Raw genomic sequence first — 16956 nt, forward strand, 5'->3', positions numbered from 1 at the left:
TGCAAAGGGGAGGACGTCATATGACGGCTATAGCGCAGACATGAAGGAGTTAATCATGCACAGAGCCTTAACTTGAATGGTTAAAAACTTGTTAACAGCAGGAGGCGGAGCCTAGCAGAGCAGACATGCATTGTTAGAGCTCCACACCGCTGAGGAGAGAAGAGAAGAACAAAGCGGAGCCTGCAGGCTCAAAAGGTATCCATTTGAACCTTTTTGCCCCAGGGAACAAACTGTGAAAGTTTGGGCAGGAAATATGGTACTGGGAGGAAACCGTGGCAGAAATAAAAATCACCTCACAAAGAGCTCACAGGCACTCACTGCAGCTGAAGCAGCTCCAGTCACCTCACAATATACAGCATCAGGGCGCTCTCACAGACAGAAAATGTCACAGCAAGACTCTCCATTTGAGTCAGATACAGAACAAATCCTCTCACAAACTTCTCCACAAGCCTCCTCAGTATCCCCAGTAATATTATTACAATTTGAAAAGATGCTTCATAAGGCTTTAAAACAAACCTCAGACCAAATAACAAAAAGCCTAACCAAAGAAATAAGAGAGCTGGGAAACCGCACCGCAGCCTTAGAAATAAAAATGGATGAAATTGAAATTACAACCCAAGAAAATATAACAGAATTGGAACAATTAAAAAAAGATAATTTAATACTTCAAACTAAGCTCGAAAATTACGAAAATAGAGCCAGACGTTCAAACTTGCGCATAAGGGGAATACCTGAAACTGTGACAGACCTGCAATCTACTATTACTGCTCTATTACAAGAACTAAAGCCAGATATCCCTATTGAACGTTTAGAACTGGACAGAGTACACAGAGCCCTCACAGCCAAAAAGAAAGATGGACCCCCATGTGATATAATCACAAAATTTCATTATTACAGAACGAAAGAACAAATACTAATTGCTGCAAGAGAAAAAAAGGAACTTAATTTTCAAGGACACAATTATCAAATTTTTGCTGACCTATCCCAACTTACTATTACTAAAAGACGATCCATGAAACCCCAACTAATGGAACTGCAACGCCACAACATTATGTATCAATGGGGCTTCCCCTTTTCAGTCAGATTTAACTACCAAGGTACAATTTACAGAAGCAGATCAGCAGATGAACTACAACAAACCCTTTTAAAATTAAATCTGACAGAACCCACAAGCAGCAACACTCCCACACGCAGAAGAATGGCGTCATCTTCACCTTCAGGCAGCACCCAGAAAATTTCAGAACAAAATGGGAATCATCATTCTCACAAAAGAGGCCGTTATGCCACATCATCCATGGACCAAGAAGATTCAATGGACTGACATCCTAATTCCTGATATCTCTTCATTTATTATACTAAGAGATGGTTCTCTATAAAAAACCTATATTTATAACTGAATGTAACTGCATTCTGATAGTCACACACTGTGTGGGATCATGTTACATTCCAGTTATATTTCTTATTAATTCTGATTCATATAGCCTTAGAATATATAAGTGAAATAAGGAAATTCTTGTTCAGTTATATATTATCAGGTAATAACAATAGATTTATTACTTTTTAGGACAAATATGTTCAATAATCCAGAAGTAATGGAAGCTTTTTCTTTCTTTTCTTAAAACAAATATATTATTACCTAACTAGTCCCTAGAATTATGTTTTTGTTTATTCTAATCTGAAGCAATACAACCTCAATTTTATGAGTTAACATATCTAAACAGTTACATATGAATAAAATATGTAATTGTTTACTCTAAAAGGGTTAAAATCCCAAAATAATTCAAACTATCTTCATCAATACCAAAGTTATTAACAGTACCTTTCTAACTGAATTATTTAGCCTAGGGCAAGACTAACCATATACAACCACCCTGGAATAAATAATTTCAACAAAAACTATATTCTGCACTCCAATTAATGAAACATCATTTTGATGTCTTTTGACATAGCACTTCTCTCTTGTAAGCGGAAGATCCATGTACCCCCATTAGCCCTCCTCATTCTCCCAACCATATTATGTGGGAGTGTGACGAAGGCACTTATTCCCCTGAGAGAGATATTTATTCTCTTTCACGGGTAAATTGTGATTACTTGCAAAAAATAATTTATACAATGTATCATCTAATCTCATATGTTTTTTGTTTACTCTTTACTCCAGAATTCACTGGTTTCTTTTCTATCTATTCATCTCTTCAGTCCACACAGGTTGATCTGCGCAGTCAGCTCTGCATAACAAAAAGTAAGTCAAAACTATTTGATCTATTGCCATGGCACCACTGAATATACTTTCCCTGAATGTTCAGGGAATAAATGTCCCTCAAAAAAGGACCAAAGCCTTCCGTACTTTCCATAACAAGAAGGCTCACATAGTATGCCTCCAAGAAACACACTTCACCAAAGATTCTACTCCAAAATATATTTCTCCTTTTTATCAACAAATTTACACGGCTTCTGCCTGTACCAAGCAAAGGGGAACTCTAATTGCATTTCACCGATCCACACCATTCACCTTATCATCAGAAATTAAAGACCCAGAAGGTAGATACCTGATACTCATGGGTTATATAATGGATACAGCAATCACGGTGATTTCCTACTACGCTCCTAACAAACAACCTACACCATTCCTCTCACATATATTACAAGTGATTAATACACACAAAATAGGAACAGTGATAATGTGTGGGGATTCGAACCAGGTCCTCCTCCCATTTCTAGATAAATCACCATTTACACCATCCAAAATAACCTCTAGATTACCTTTTTCTCAACTTCTTTCCAAATACAATCTGGTAGATTCATGGAGAGAAAGTAACCCAATGAAAAAGAAATTCACTTATTTCTCGCACCCTCATCAAACCTTCACCAGAATAGATCATATTTTTCTAACAATAGGAATGATACCAGAAATTATTGCATCAGATATAATTCCGATTCCGTGGTCTGACCATAATGCAGTATACACTACTATAGCCTCAGCCATACCAAAAGCGCATGACCCAACGTGGTACTTACCGGACATAATGCTCAAACACCCACTACATCAGATGGCCATTGAACAAGCTTTAAAGGAATACATATCAATTAATAATACAACAGACATCTCCCCAATAACACTGTGGGAAGCTCATAAGCCTGTCTTGCGTGGTACAATACAAAGACAAATGGCACTATTTAAACGGGAACGCAAAAATCTAGCAAAAAAACTAGAACTCAATTTTAATGCAGCCTACATATCATTTCAAGATAATCCATCTCAGAGTACAAAATCTCATCTGGAAAAATCTAGATTGGAATACGATCTATTTCTCACTGAGTCAGTTGATAAATCCCTCAAACGCTCCAAACACAATTTCTACATGAATACAAACAAACCAGGTACATATTTGGCTCGGGCATTAAATTCAACTAACAAATCTTTCAAACCAATACGTTTGAAATTATAAAAAAATGTTTACACTTGTAATCCAGTTAAAATAGTCCATAAATTTCACTCACATCTCGCAACTTTATACAAGACAAACAATGAATTTAATCCTACAGAGGCTGAATCCTTCTTCTCAAAAATAACCTTACCTGAGTTATCTCAGAATCAAAAAAGCAGTTTGGATGAGCCTATAACTATAGATGAAGTTGCTAACGCCATAAAAGACCTAAAACTTAACAAAAGACCAGGCTCAGACGGCTACTCGGCTTTATACTATAAAACATTCTCAGAAATACTCTCTCCCATTCTCACTGAAACTTTTAACAAACTTCTAGATGGACATTCTTTTCGGCAAGAAACACTAATGGCAATTGTTTGTATGATCCCAAAACCCCTTTCTGATGATACTTCCTGTGTGAATTATCGGCCTATCTCTCTGTTAAACCTCGATATTAAATTATTAGCAAAACGCCTCAATAGCATTATAGGAAAATTAATACATAGAGATCAAGTAGGCTTCATGCCAAATAGACAGGCAGGCGATAATATACGCAGGGCAGTGTTATTGGCACATATTGCTAAAAAACGGAAAATCCCTTTATGTTTTCTATCTCTCGATATTAAGAGGGCATTTGACACAGTATCCTGGCAATATATGCAATATTCATTACAAAAATGGGGTTTTGGACCCCACTTTTTAACATGGATCAAAGCATTATATAATAAACCCAAAGCCTATATAAAATATGCTGGATACAAATCTGAAGCCTTTAATATCGAAAGAGGTACCCGACAGGGTTGCCCATTATCTCCCTTATTATTTGCCCTTATACTCGAACCCATGGCCCAATACATCAGAACAAACCAAACTATAACTGGCATTGAAGTAGGAGGTATTACACACAAATTATGTATATTTGCAGACGATATATTACTTTTTCTATCATCACCACAGGTCTCTGGTCCTAACTTAATACCAGCTCTTGATGGATTTGCAGCCCTATCCGGCCTTATGATTAATCCTAAGAAATGCCTAGTGCTTAATATTTCACTCACAAACATGGAATTGATCCCGACTAGGGCAGCACTCCCATTCACATGGGCAGAAAAATCAATCCCATATCTTGGAATTCATTTAACAGCATCTCATTCTGACTTATTCTCAACCAATTATCCTCCTGTATTAAGACAGATCACAAATCTAATAAAACAATGGTCGCAGCTTCCTTTATCCTGGATAGGGAAAATTAATGCAATCAAAATGACTATTCTACCCAAATTGCTTTATCTATTCAGAGTCCTCCCTATTCCAATTCCTTCCTATTTTTTGAGAATAGTACAAAAAAGAGCAACTTCGTTTATATGGGGCTCTTCTAAACCACGTATACCTATACACACACTACATCTTCCCAAAAATAAAGGAGGCCTGGGATACCCTAATTTTACTAACTACTACAGAGCAGCACATTTGGCCAGTCTGACCAAATACCATGCAAAACAGGAAATCCCAATATGGGTATTTATAGAGGCTTCAGAAAATGACCCTCTATTAATATCAAATTTATTATGGCTTGATCCTAAAGACCGCTTTAAAATTCATAATCCCATAACTAAACACTTCTTATCTCTCTGGGATAAACTAAAAACCAAATATCAGTTACAATCTCCACACAATCCTCTCCTTTCTTTTATCAGAAATCTATAAATGACTTCATAGTATCTAAATCATTCCTTTCATTCCCATCGCTTAGAGAAAAATATGATCTACCAAACTCTGAGATATTTAGATATCTCCAAATCAAAAATTTCTATACACCATTCCTAAAGGGGGATACACCATTATCCCAATTATCCATTTTTGAATCAATCTGTACAAAAGATCCATTTGCTAAAGGTACAATGTCATCACTTTATAATCAATTATATGGAGTAGCAAATCTTAATAGACCCTCTTACGTTCAGAGGTGGGAGGAGGACCTGGGACGAACTTTAGAAGACACGGACTGGTCTAATATATGGCTCACATCTAAGTCATCTTCACCCAACATCTTAGCACTGGAGACAAATTATAAAGTCCTAACTCGCTGGTACCTTGTACCCGCTAGAGTGGCAAAATATTCACCTAATACCTCAACTCTTTGTTTTCGAGGATGCCCAGAAATAGGCACATATTTACACATATGGTGGACGTGCCCAGTAATCCAAACCTTCTGGAAGGAAGTCTTCGTGATTGCATCTAAAATATTTAAAAAAATAATACAACCAGATCCATATTTAACTTTACTTAATCTAAAACCGGAATGGTTAACACTCTCTCAATTCAAACTTATGATCCAACTAATAACGGCTGCAAAACAAACAGTGGCCAAGGCATGGAAATCTCCAACATTGGTACTAGCAGAAACAATTCACAGAATGAATAATACAATGTCCCATGCTAAGATGGTAGCCATCGATCAAAATCAAATTCCAAAATTTGAAAAACTTTGGCATCCTTGGATAAAACAACAGTTCCTGTCAAATTTCAATGACTCTGTCCTGTTGCCATGGTAACAGATTAAATGACTTACAGAGACACCCATTCTAAGGCTTCAAAGAGAACTAAAAAGAATAATAAACTGACGAGCGGGACAACCTTGTGGACCATACCTCTTCCTTTCAACCCTTTTTCTTCTTTCTCTTTCCTTTTCTCCACCTTACGATTAAAGCTCATTATCAGAATTTATTTGACCTATATACACTCTACTTGTAAACAATATGTATAGTAGGTATAAATCATTTAAATACCTACAAAAGTAACTAAGTAAATGATATATATCTTTAATTTAGGTTTACGTGAACCCAATGTTTAATATTTGAAATTTCATGATATTTACCTATATAAACCCTACTGTAAAACAATGAGCTTACTTTATAGATCCTTGTAAACTTACTTTATGTATCTTTATAACATTGTATACTCAATAAACTTCTTTTGACAAGGAAAAACTTGTTAACACAACAAAAATTGCACAAATTAGTGCAAACAGATTTTGCTGAAAACAATGTATTTTTTGTTGTCCTTACATTTTGCAACATAGTAAAATGCAATGTAGTGCATGAAAATACAGCATAATGCCAGACAATGTTTCCAATGTAAATCTTATTTATTTACTCACTTTAGATAAATTTTTTTCATTTTGGCTAAAGGGGAGAAAAAAATTATTGCCTGGATCATATTTCTGTGTGTGATCCCTCATTGGGCATAGTCTCCCTCCCTTGCTGTCCATGTCTTCAAAAACAAATGGACAAATGGAGGAAACTACCATAATTCCAAGAAGTTTTAGAAGTGGTCTTTGTCCATGTTGGATTGATTTTTCATCACTTCCTCTCCTGACAGGAAGAGAGTGGAAATTTGCCAGATAGGTACCTGGCAAGAAAGACGAGACAGAAGTGCTAACCCCTCCCTGCTCTATCCAAAATAAAATTAAAATAAATTTGGCTACAGCTGGGCTTTAACTCATGATATTGTTACCTTCTCAAGTAAATAAAATTTGTGTAATCTATATTTTAAATGCTTTCTTACATTTCCCCATAATTGCTGGAATGGCATGGAATTAGTCGAGCAAGCCAATACTGATCTACAACAGAAATATGGTGCATATACTTCAGATAAAATTGCACCATATTTCAGCTGTCTATAAAACCAACTACTGACCCCTTACCATTTCTGGCGGTGTTTACAGCCAGACCAGTGAATCCGCATGTACATTAGTTCTGCCAGACATTTGCTAACATTTCTAGAGATATTAACAAAGGCATGTGCAAAAATTCCACCGCCCTCTCCTTTACCTCAGCAAGCACACATTTGCCACACACATTGATGACTTACTTTATTTACCTGGAGGTTTTCTTTAATATATAAACAGAGATCTGAATATGGTTACTAAATTTTAAAATATTACACATTGGGGTTAATTTACCAAATGAGTAGTGGCTGTTCACCTAGCAAGATATATGTCCACTTTGCTAAAGTAATATTAACAAATAAGATGAAGGAGGGCATTTGTTCAATTTAGGTGTCCAATCATGTCCAAGGTAAATGGGGAAAAAAAAACTCAAAGTGGTTGTAAAGGCACAAGGTTTTTTACCTTCATGCATTCTATGCATGAAGGTAAAAAACCTTGTGCCTTTACAACCACTTTAAGTGGTGCATGAAGGTAAAATGTGAAGGTAAAAAAAAAAAAAATTGTTTGCAGCAGCCTCCAGAACCCCACTAATACTTACCTGAGCCCCCTCTCGATCCACCGCTGTCCACTAGAGCCTGGCCTCTCCGGGAATTCGCACTCCTCATTGGCTTTTGGCGGGAGCCATTAGTTCCTGATGCTGTGAATCACAGCCAGTGAGCCAATCAGGAGACAGAGGGGCTTGGGCCAATCCACGGCTATGTGTATGAATGAACACAGAGCTGCGGGTCAGGAGTGTGCCCCCAAGCTGCTTGCTGTGGGGGCACTCAGCAGGAGGGATCAGCCAGGAGCGTCGGCGTGATACTCGAGAAGAGGAGAATTCGGGATGCTCTGCACAAAACCACTGCACAGTGCAGGTAAGTATAAAATGTTTATTATTAAAAAACAAAACAAAAAAACAAGACTTTAATATCACTTTAATTTGTTCTATCACATGATTGGGTATTCAAACTGAACACTGGTTCATCTTATTTACCAACCACTTTACAGAGTAAACATAAACTTTGCTAGGTGACCAGCCACTACTCCTTTAGTAAATAAACCCCCTATGTCTTTTAAAAGTGTACTTGACAGCAGAGATTATTATTTATAATATGAAACTACTTTCAGTTATAGTTGTTAAAACTTGAGTGATATTGTTCAAGTTAGTGGAATATAGATTTCAGTGAATTTCCAAACCTTAAAGAACTTAACTCAAGACTTGCCTTTGATGTGTCTCTGATGTTTGGCTATCTCCTGCCGAGGACCGTGGCATTTGCATCTGTCTGACTTTGAACTGTTCCTTGATCACAACTTGTTAAGTGTAAAACTGCGAAAAAGGGAAACTGCTCAAATCTCTTCTTGTTTCCACTATCTCTTTCAATTTTCCTTTCTATAACCATGTGTAAGGTGTTTGAAGTCATATGTTTGTTCATGAGTGAAATATGTAAAGATTACATAGCAAATGTAACTTTACTTTCAGCAAACATTTGCACCTAATTTTTCTTTTCTTAAAGGGGCTGTTTAGAAATGAATCCGATATAGGTGATGAGGTTGAAGAGTTAGACTTTCCATTGCTTGCTTTATAGGTGAAGATTATTCTTGATTATATTATGTAAACCCTGAAATCTAAATGCATATATTTTGTTCCAATGGTAGGTAGCCAATATGTATATCTCAAGTGGATATAGCAGCTGACAAAGATATATAGACGCTGACAAGGATCCCCTTAATGAGATACATTTTACTCAGAAAACTATAAATAGCAACCTTTCAGAACTGAGGAGAGGACACCACAAAGTACATTAAGTGTTTTATTTTTATTTGTATTTTTGAAAAGTTACTCATTAAAATGTAAAATGCTCATGACATGTGTGTATAATTGTCTCTCCAATTAAAAGCAAAAATCTTTCAATTAAAATACTGATGAAATGGCTTTACTAAAAAGATTTCTAATGTTGGAACACCAATCTAGAGCTAGCTCTATACATAACAATTAGTCCAAATCAAACCAAATCAAACTTGGCATTAGTCAGGCAATCTTTAAAATAGTTGGCCAGGTTTGTATTTTGAAATATGACTAATGCATTTTAAATTTGTAATTTAGGAAAATAGGATAAATGAATAATTACAGAAATTGACCTAGAGGTTCTCTTTCCATGGGTCCTTATAAATTGTTTCCAGGGGCAAATTTCCAAGTAGAGCATCACACATTAGATAGGACTGCCAACAAGGGGTCCCCTGCAGTCACTATATGCTCTTATACTTTGGCACTTGTTCTCTAATGGGTACAGCCAATTTGACTATTTATTGTGGCTGTGCCCAATGTGAATTTTATATAACACTGATAACCAAACCACAACATATTAAACTGACAAAGTCAGCAGCATGACCTTGTTTATAAAAGCAAGTAATTCTCCAGAGTTATGTAGTTCCTTGCTTGTGATTAACGGGCCATTTCAGGAACTCGTGTGCATGATAACAAGCACCTAATACATTCAGAGATGCTTGTAAACACAAATAGAGATTTTTAAAGATGCTGCAAAGCTTCCTTTGTTGGTCCTGATCACTTTATTCTTTTATGTGGAAGGCTGAAAACCATTCAGTGCCACTGCTACTAATACCAGCAAGTTCAAGTACTCATATGAATCATGTGATGATGGGCAGATATATTGCCCAACCTGCATTTCTCAAAAAGAGTCAGAAGAATGGATAGTCAAGCAAACAGAGTTGAACAAAAACATAGTTTCACTTCCAATTCAAATCAAAGTTCAGAGCAGGCAGAATACATTCAGGGTCAATACTATCTGGGGCGGTGGAGGAGATCAGCAAGCAAGCTAGTCTATATTTACAATAAAGACTCATGGACTTGTACCCAAGGCTGCAGGCTGAAGGGGATAGCTATATGTAAAAACGGTAATATCCTTATTCTGTTTCCGTTTTCTGTCTACCTCTGGGCAACTTGGCTAAAATCAAAAAGAGGCTGTTGGGACAAAGGGGCACAGAGGATGTTAGAGAACAGAGAATACTTTCAGGATACTAGTGTATAGATTTTTGTAATTTAGAAAACATTAAGCCATTTTTTCCCTTTTTAGTGGTCTGTACATTTGAAAAGTAGTTCTGAATATAAAAATGTTAGCATGCTGCTTATACAGATATAAATGCAACAACACATCCTTCATATTATATGACATATCAAATGCCATAAAACAACGCAAGTAAATTATAATATACCATTAGACTGTGTATTAATAGCCCAAATCAATAAGACATGTATATAACAGCACATGAATTGGATAAATACGTTATAAACCCAAAATATAACTCAGTATACCAAAATGAATCATAAACGCATTTTATATGTCAATGCATGCATAAAGTCTATAAAGAAAAAAGAGAAAAATCCATAGAGAAAGTCCTCCCTAGATAGCGCAATGGTGTCACTGTGCTCTGTCCCTTGACGCATTTTGCCATGCCCACGTGGCTTCATTCTTTCCCTTCTAAAGCAGCCATGTGGGCATGGCAAAATGTGTCAAGGGCCGGAGCATAGTGATGACATTGCCCTATCCAGGAAGCCTGACTATCGAACTGGTGTATGGAGGTGGGAGCAGTAGTGTATTTAGGTTTTGTGTTGCCCTAGGCCTGACTAAACACGTGCACCCGCTTAATTAAATATGACCCACCCCTTCCTGTCAAGGCCACACCCCTTGCTGTTTGAGACCTGCCCTGACATTTTCGAGTGGGGACACTAGTTCTGAGGGCCTGGTGGGGGGGGGGCAATAGGGGGGGCAATAGATTCCCTTAATTTGCATAGATTTCCTCCCACTTCCTTTTTGGCTATGGGACAGGGATTGTAAAAAATAAACAGCGCAAGCACTCTTTCCGTGCTGCCCCCCTGCAACGTGCTGCCCTAGGCTTAGGCCTTGTCGGCCTAGGCCAGGATACAGCGTTGGGTGGGAGTCTGAGGCATTTTTAAACTACGTGCAATTGACTGCCATTAAGCGCTTGCAGTTTAGCACTGCTTTCTTGGTGCACTCTATTTGTGAGTAGTTTTAGTTTGGTTTTTAATAAAATGTGACCCTTATTTTAACTTTATTGCTCTATGTGGAGTTTTCTCTTTGCCTTGAGTAATTGAGCCTGGTTACGCCCCTTATCCTATGGGAGAAGCTTGTGCATCATTGCTGAAGCGTCTGCTTATTCAGTGACTGGGGACCAATGCTTTATTTAATGTTCAGTGAAAGGAAAAGGTGCCAATTGACCTATTAATATCAAATAGGTCCAAGTTTGCAGGTGAGAGTGGAGAGTGAATGGTGGTGAATGGTGGTGGGACCCTCTCCTTATGATGACACAATAATGGATCTCTGAATTATTTCTTAAGTTTTACCTAATTTTCAGTTAATTTCACTGGGTTTTTTATGAGCTTTCTCTATGTTGTTTTTCTCTTTTTTTTATGGTTATTATGCATGCATTGACATTTACACAGGGGGTTATTTACTAAAAATGGAGAGTAAAAAATCTGGTGCAGCTCTGCAAAGAAACAAATCAGCGTCCAGGTTTTATTGCCAAAGGTCAATTGAATAGGCTGAAGTTAGAAGCTGATTGGCTACCATGCACAGCTACACCAGATTTTACATTTTGCAGTTTTAGTAAATCTACCCCAGTGTTTATCAGTATATTATTATTTACATTTGTTGCTTTATGACATTTGGTTTATCATATGGTGCTTTGCGCTGCTCTTTCTTGTTTATTTTTTTGGTTGGTTTGTGGCAAATACACAATCAGTGGCATCAACAAGCAGTCTGCATCTTTCCTTTAAAGGTAGCACACAGGACTCCTTTTGCTTTGTGTAGGTAGTAGTACAATAGTCAATGCTTGTATACAACAAAAACAAAAAGGAAAGACGTGGTACTATACTCCAAAGTCCAGAATCACTGAATCGCTCTCAGTCATTCAAAAATTTTATCAGGACCCTCCTTTTGCGAGTACAAGAAAAAAAAATAAAATAAAATTATATACTTTCAATAAATCCAGCAAAGGCAAAGAATGTACTTTACAAAAGTTGAACATAGCAAAACATAGCAAAAGTTGTTTTAATAATCGCTAAGCAAAAATGGTTAAAAGCTTATCATAAATCTACTCCATTCTCCACTCAAAATTGTGTAGAATATCAACATTTGCAAAAAAAAGTCTGTATATCACCATATGACTTTAAACCTCAGGGATTGCACAACTAAATAAATCAGTGGAATTCACATTTGTCTGTCAGATCAGCAGAATATTAAAGGAAACTGCCATATGAGAAACACTGAAATTTGAAGTTGCCTGGCTGTCACACTGACCCTCTTGCTGTAGGACTTTTTGCTTCTGATTCAGATGATAACTTTTCAATTACTTTTATGATCTGCATTTTTTTCCAGGTAATTCATCTCAAAAGCACAGATGCCAGTGGAATATAACAGCTGGTAGCATTTTTAGGCAGATGTCAGAAAATGTACCCCCATTTCATTTTTTTCTCATGATGATTTTACTTTAAAGCCCGATTTAAGCTTCTTGTTTTTTAGGCCTCATGCACACTGGACGTTTTTACAGCTGCTTCTAGGGGCGTCTGGTATTTATTTATTTTTTCCTGCCTCTAACATGCCCCTCCGTGTTAGCCTAGGTGTCCATGCATACAGGCTTTTAGCAGAGTTTAGTGGCAGGAGCATTTAGAGGCAGTACAAAACCCTACTGCCAGTGCATCCAGGAGCAGCAGAGTTTGGGCAGAAAAAAATGCTTTGACGCTGCTAAAAGCTGCTAGAAGCTGTTAAAAGCTGCTAAACACTAATGCTTGAGCATTAATTAATTTCAATGGCCAGAATAAACTATTTTTTTTTTTTAATGAATTGACGCCCAAGAGCTTGATGCCTGTAAAAGCTCCGCAAAGCTTGTAAAAGCTGCAGATAGTTTTACATGCGTCCGGCATTTTTTCTGCAAAAACGCTGCTGGCTTCTGGGGGAGTTAATAAAATTTCCCGTGTGCATGAGACCATAGTGATGGTAGTAATACCACTACTAAATGTATCACTTCCTGCTGCAGCAGAGGTTCAGTGGGCGCATTTAGCTTGGCTATTTACCAATCATGAAAAGGCAAAATTCAGACCAAATTCAGGTTCAGTCTGAACCCAAAGCTCATCCCTAGTCCTCACACCCTTGTACTGTAATAAAAAGTAGCTTATTTATAACACTGACAGTTACATAATATATGATTTATATTACTTAAAGTGGTGCTAAAGTCATAAGGTTTTTTACCATAATGCATACTATGCATTAACCTCCCTGGCGGTTTTCCCGATTGTGGCTCGGGGTCAAATTTCAGCACCATTAGCCACACTCGGGATTGCATTGCAGGATTCTGGTGCGGTGTACTTACCTTGTCCCCAGAATCCTGCGATGTCCCCCCGCTGTGTCTGCGGGCTTTGTCCTCCGCCCAATGCCTCTGTGTGTCGGGCTCCGTTCCCTGTGAGCGTCGCGACCCACGAGGGTGGAGCCCGGAGGCAAATTCAAAAAAGTGAAAAATCATAATACATACAGTACACTGTAATCTTACAGATTACATTACTGTATGAAATCATTTCACATCCCTTTTGTCCCCAGTGCTTTGTCCAGTGCCCTGCATGAAGTTTTATATTATATGTACTGTTCTTTCTGCCTGGAAACTTGAGATTGTCCATAGCAACCAAAAAATGTCCCTTTACGTCAAAAGTGAAGACCAGCTAGAAAATAGCGATAGTAAATTAGAACACTTGCAGAATTGAATGATAGTGAATCGTGGGGAAATTAATTTTATTATTATATTATTATGTTTTATAATTATTTATTTTTATTTACTATATTATAATTTATGATTTTGTGTTTCAAACTTCATCATACCCGGGATATCTACCAGACTCTTGGTGGACAGATTTAAGTGTGTTTTTGCTAAGAATTACAGGCCTACAATATAAAACGCCAAATTTCTATGCAAATAATTGTACGGCTTTGTGACGCAAAAATCTGACATAATCATACCGCCAGGGAGGCTACAGTAAAAAAAAACAATAAATTCCTGTTTCTCCCCCTCCTATCCTAAATACTTACCAGAGTCCTGTATCAATCCTGTTTCTCCCCCTCCTATCCTAAATACCGGTACTTACCTGAGTCCTGTATGAATCCAGAGATGTGCTTGTTTTCAGGTCTTCTCACCTCTCTCCGCTCTCTCACAGGATTGGCTCCTGCCACTGTTAGTCAAATCTAGTGAGGAGGGTCGGGGGCAGGGCTGAGGTGTGCGGTGTGTGTCAATGGATACAAACAGCCCAGCTAGGGAGCAAGCCCCCAGGTGTGCCACCATAGGAAGCGGCACACACAGAAGTTGAAGTGCCTAGATTTCTGGCAGGGGACTCCAGAAGAGGAGGTTCAGGGTTACTCTGTGCAATACAATTGCACAGAGCAGGTAATTATAACATGTTTTTTTTATTTTAGGAAGGAAATCTTTTAATTTTACAATTTAACTGTAGTTTGTAAGTCATAATTAGCTTTAGCATGTTGAAAGATAACAGTATTTTTTAGCTGGCACTTGATCATCCAAGAGGGTCAAGATTAAAATAAGATCTAGATGATGTTTTATAAAAATGAAACCAATAAATGCTGCATTAAAAGTACATCCTATGTGCTATATATGTCTTTCTGGGTTAATGGGGTTGGTTAATTAAATGCAAATAGGCTTTCACTTTGTAAGGGAATTTTCATCTACTAACTTCCTTCATCCAGTCTTGTGCAGGCAAAAATAGTGTTTGTTTTTTTTTTAACTTCCTTGCACATGATTGGGAATACTTTGCTACGTGAATTTTCATCACATTCGCCAAGCTAACTGAAAATTCCCTTGCAAAGTAAGCAGCCTATTTGCCTTTATTAAATTAACCTTAATACATAATGTAACCTTTTAAAACAATGCGTATATCTTCAGAAACAGTTTTCTGGTTCATAAAAATGTATTTGTCTTTAAACAAATTCAGAGGGAATGAAAGGAAATAAAACAAAAAAATATTGAACCTAATTGCAAGTTGGCAAAAACACAAGGTTGTTGACCTGGCAAAACATTACCAAGTCACTTATAATATAAATCTTTAGTATTTGACATTTTAACTACAGTACGAGATATATTATGGGGCCTGTCTCAGAGAAAATAATACATTTTGACAAACTAGTGCAGTTATTTTTGTGACCATAGTATAAATATATATAGCAGATGATTAATACTAGCCAAGTGTATCACAACTGTAATTGTACATTTCAACAATTTTAATATTAAAATGTAATATGGCTAAAAATAACAAAGCAAATCACATAATATCTCCAGCTGATACGGTTGGGTACAGTCACTTACCTTTGCTGTTATGATCCTGGACACATATAAAGATAATGACAAAAAATAATCCAGTCCTACAGTTCATTTTGGGTTTTGGATGCTGTGAATTATTTATGCGTAGGTGAAAATGTCTTCCAGTCTTGCAATTAAAAATGAATGCTGCCTGTCTCTATAGTTGCATAAAAAAACGGTGACTGGAAATATGGTTTGTCATGCCAATTTATGAATTGTTAAAGTCTTTGTGGTGGTTCTTCTTTAATTGTTCAGTTGTAATAGCAGCTAGAGTGACAACTTTACAAAATAGTGTGTGTCTTGCATAATCTATTTATCTACTACTCAGACATAATCCTCCTTGTGGGACAGCTGGAAGGGTTGTCTGCATCTAATTAACCTGCTGCACTGACATGTGTTATTCGTAATCAAAAAACACAAGTTAATGGTTAAAGGCCACACTAAGCTTTCATGTACCCTCTGTCAATTTCTCCAAACAGGATGTACAGTTGTCTAAGTGAATGACCATGGCAGAATAATATTCCCTAATGACATTATATCAGAATATGATTACAGTAAAGTATTAACTCCATGTCTATTCCCAGAGATGACAGGTTGCCCTAACCAAGAACTTATGTTGCTTAACTACTTAGATTAAATCTAATTTGAGAAAATGTAATCAGGTTTAACAACCCTGTGTTGTCGGTAATAAGGTTTAGGAGTCTTTAGGTAAACAACATTTTATTTAAAAATGTATTTCTGTGAATTGGCTTATGATGTAACACAGCAGGGGTCAATAAGTTAACTTTAATTCAGATACCTACAGGTATTGTTCATCTGTGTTATGTGTATAGTATATTTTAGTCATTTAGAATCTACAACTGGACTTCAGGCCATCCAAGTGATCAAATAAATGTGTCTTGTTAAGTATAATATAAATGAAACTATTATAAAAAAAAAAAAAGAAAAAAAAAAGAAAGTTTAACAATATCTTCAAAGGCTAGACTTTTGCTGCTTTTGAGAGTAATTAATTAATTGAGGTGTTTAATCACATGACTACAAAATAAGGAAAAATTATAAATTATTATAGCTGCATACCTTTAGAGGCATTTTCATGTCTGGAGAATCAAGGCACAGTCTCCACCTTGGATTCTCTGTGAACTGTTTTACTTGCCAAAAGACGTGTTATTCTTTTAAATTACTCTTGACATCAAAACGCGCCTACCCAACAACATAGCCAGGGTTCTGACCTCACTTCTCCCTACTACAGTTAAAAGTGTGAAGTCTTTGCTTTATCCTCTTATCTGAAAGTTTTATGTGCTATGTTCATAGCCCTGTGTAAGGCCCCTTTTCACACTTGTGCGACTTGTCCTGGGACTTGGGAATGCAAAGTCTCATGACAATTTATACCCCATGATTTCCAATGAGTACCATTCATATCTGTGTGACTTC

At 36.9% G+C, this 16956-nt stretch overlaps 1 protein-coding gene across 2 annotated transcripts in view; it reads right to left on the reverse strand.

The window, feature by feature from the left end:
* IMPG1 (interphotoreceptor matrix proteoglycan 1) overlaps positions 1–16002 on the reverse strand; it is a 439262-nt gene extending 423260 nt beyond the window's left edge. Inside the window, exon 1 of one of the 2 annotated variants that reach the window (XM_073626835.1) lies at positions 15532–16002. In XM_073626835.1, coding sequence (XP_073482936.1) covers positions 15532–15598 — 67 coding nt within the window. In that variant the 5' untranslated portion in view covers positions 15599–16002. The remainder of the gene's footprint in view (positions 1–15531) is intronic. The other variant, XM_073626834.1, reaches the window with a different exon arrangement.
* Between the last annotated feature and the right edge of the window lie 954 nt (positions 16003–16956).

The sequence above is a fragment of the Aquarana catesbeiana genome, linkage group LG04 (genome assembly GCF_042186555.1).
Source record: "Aquarana catesbeiana isolate 2022-GZ linkage group LG04, ASM4218655v1, whole genome shotgun sequence".
NCBI classification, from domain to species: domain Eukaryota; kingdom Metazoa; phylum Chordata; class Amphibia; order Anura; family Ranidae; genus Aquarana; species Aquarana catesbeiana.